This window comes from Perkinsus marinus (genome assembly GCF_000006405.1).
Source record: "Perkinsus marinus ATCC 50983 genomic scaffold scf_1104296972422, whole genome shotgun sequence".
Taxonomy (NCBI): Eukaryota; Perkinsozoa; order Perkinsida; family Perkinsidae; genus Perkinsus; species Perkinsus marinus.
Window position 1 is genome coordinate 36810 of NW_003201757.1, and position 2630 is coordinate 39439.

Genomic DNA, 2630 nt, shown 5'->3' on the forward strand with positions numbered 1-2630 from the left:
AGATGTGGCCAAATTTGCTCCACGAGCAGGGTACCCGCTGGTCACAGCTATTCTCCCGCATATCTTGACGGAGCGCAAGCAGGAGCTGCTCCCTGCATTGCCTGAGTTTGGCCCTGTTGACCTGGCGTACATGTCTAACAGTATAGCCAATATCATTACAACGTCTGGCGTAAGCGACTCTAGTGAGCTGCTGAAGAGATTCGGCCAGCAAGTTGGGGAGTACTTCTCAAAGCCGGGACGCTTGGAGGCCGTCCCTATCTACAGTCTGGTTACGCTTACCAACGCTCTCAATAGACTGGGCTACGATGGTGGAGTCTCTCGGCGGCGCGGCGCCAGCGAAGATCTCTATGCACGTTTCGATCGTCTGTGCTGCGAGAAGATAGACTCGATGAACGCCAGCGATATAGCGGTAGCCCTGCAGTCGTTCCACAACGGTGGGTGTCGGCATGCTAAGCCCTCCCCTGACTTGCTCGGGAAGGCCGCTGATCGTCTCAAAGGAGAACTCCGTCAGCAAGTAGGAGTACTCGTCCCCATAGCATACCCAGTATCGATCTCAGATACCCTCGAAAAGCCTAGCGCAGTTGCTGAACATCTTCGTCACTTTCGGCTACAAGCAGGACCGGGAGCTCCTGCTTCTGCTGTTCGACGGTGTGCTATCTACACCTGTTGAAGATTCAGAGGTGAAGCCGTTCCCTGTATGGCCACTGCTAATGACAACTTGATGGTTTTCAGATCTTTTGCGCCCCTTTGGCACTAAACTCTCTCTCTAAGTGCTCCCAAACAGTCGACGAAGGTGTCGACTCTGGGGTATTGCCCTCCACTGCTATTGTTTTCAACCTGGCCACTAAGTGAGAGGATTTCAGACTCCTTTTTATGGTGAGTATCCATCAGGCACATTCTACCGCGACTGAACGACCTAGGCCCTTGCCAGATCGCCAATGTGGTCAACGCGTTGGGCAGTTTGAAGATCTTCGACTATCGTCTCCTCACGGGCATGTCTCATCTGATCGCCAATAGCGATGGAGGCCACACTGTGCCGCTGCGGACCTTCTCCTTTCAAGAGCTCAGTAACATATCCCATGGTTTTGCCAAGATTGCGTAAGTTCCTATGTGTCACCAACGTGTCGTCGGGCTCAATAGTGCATTGATTATGACACCACTCTAGGTGTCTCGAAATACGTTATTCTGAGCCGGATTACTTGATCGGACATGGTTGCAATTCCACACCGGAACCCTGTGGTTGTTGAGGAACGTCTGGGTCACAACCGATGACGTGACCGACCTCACAGACATGCTACTAGGCCGTGTTGCTATTCCTGCGTCTCAGGTACGGTAGTAGTAACCTCTACATTGCCCTATTCGAGGAAGCCAGCCGGCGAGAGAAGGACTTCGACGCACAAGGGGTGTCTATGTTTCTTGATTCAGTGAGGAGAGTGGCCAATAGATGGTACAATGGAATGCTCAGAGACCCCAACCGGCCTGGGCCTCAGCCAGGTGCGTTGTCGAATCGCCTCTTGCGACGCTATCATTTGCATGCAGGTCTTCAGTACATTCCTCGTGCTCTCATGGAGGCCATCTCTAAGTTGCTCAAGGCATGTGAGGCCTGGTCTATCGGACGTTTGACGGCGGACAGTGGTGGGGGCATTGGCGTTCAGTCATCCACACAAATCTTGCTGTGTCTGGTTGAGCTGGGTCGTGGCAGTATAGCCTCTACGTCCCCTTTATCGAAGTGTTTCGGCCTCGCCTCTGAGAAGGGTAAGTGTGGGTCCTTATGAACGAGATCCTATTAAGACCTTCTCCTCAGGGTCCGAAGCGGCTGGTGACAGACCGTCTGTGCCCAAGCTGTTGCTGGCCTCGTTGAAGGGCCGTGCAGATCGACTCACTAAGGAGCAAACCAGGCATATAGCGCATGCAGCTCGACGCTATGAGGCTTGCGATACGGGAGCATATCGGACGCTACCATCAGACGTGAATAGAGCCGTCTTAGTTCGTTGGTGCGTATTCTGTGTTCTGCAGGTGTTGTGCTGGGTCGAGGATATACAGCGTGAATTCCCGGCTGGACCGAGGAGCAGCCGAGCCACTGTGACATCGTGATTAATGTAGACTGAATACATGTTTCTGCAATAACCGTTTCATCACTTACTATGCATGTCGGGTTGTTATCTTCGTGACTTTTGATTAAGACGTAGTGGTAACCGCTCACAAACTAGTAGATTATGAGAGATGAGGCAAACAAGAATTGGCCATTTGGCGCTGAAATATTGGTCGCTTAGGATTCGAGAACACATGGAACTTTTATACTTAATAAGATGATGATGATTATTACAATGTGAATATTCGGTTTGCATTAAAGTTGTTGCTATCGGGGAAAAAGACCAACAGCCAAGTATGTGGCAGTCAGAGGCAATCGATAGTGATGTCAGTATACCCGCCGGGGAAAAGGACCGTACAGTCACAACAAGGCTGTCGGAGGCAAACGGAGGGATTAGTTACGTTCGTTACGATGTTAGATTGATGATCTTGGAAGACTGATTGTCATCCCGTGCTATCATTTGTGTATACGTGCAGCTATATCGATTAGGACGTTAGCTGTTCGGGCGCGAAGACAGGACACACAATAGGCGCAAGTT

The 2630-nt window shown here is 51.1% G+C and overlaps 1 protein-coding gene across 1 annotated transcript in view; it reads left to right on the plus strand.

The window, feature by feature from the left end:
* Pmar_PMAR027988 (hypothetical protein) overlaps positions 1-2137 on the plus strand; it is a gene marked incomplete at its 5' end in the record, with an annotated part of 2361 nt that extends 224 nt beyond the window's left edge. Inside the window, 8 exons of the mRNA XM_002766563.1 lie at positions 3-514; positions 558-680; positions 733-848; positions 892-1098; positions 1328-1494; positions 1540-1755; positions 1805-1968; positions 2017-2137. Coding sequence (XP_002766609.1) covers positions 3-514; positions 558-680; positions 733-848; positions 892-1098; positions 1328-1494; positions 1540-1755; positions 1805-1968; positions 2017-2094 — 1583 coding nt within the window. The 3' untranslated portion in view covers positions 2095-2137. The remainder of the gene's footprint in view (positions 1-2; positions 515-557; positions 681-732; positions 849-891; positions 1099-1327; positions 1495-1539; positions 1756-1804; positions 1969-2016) is intronic.
* Between the last annotated feature and the right edge of the window lie 493 nt (positions 2138-2630).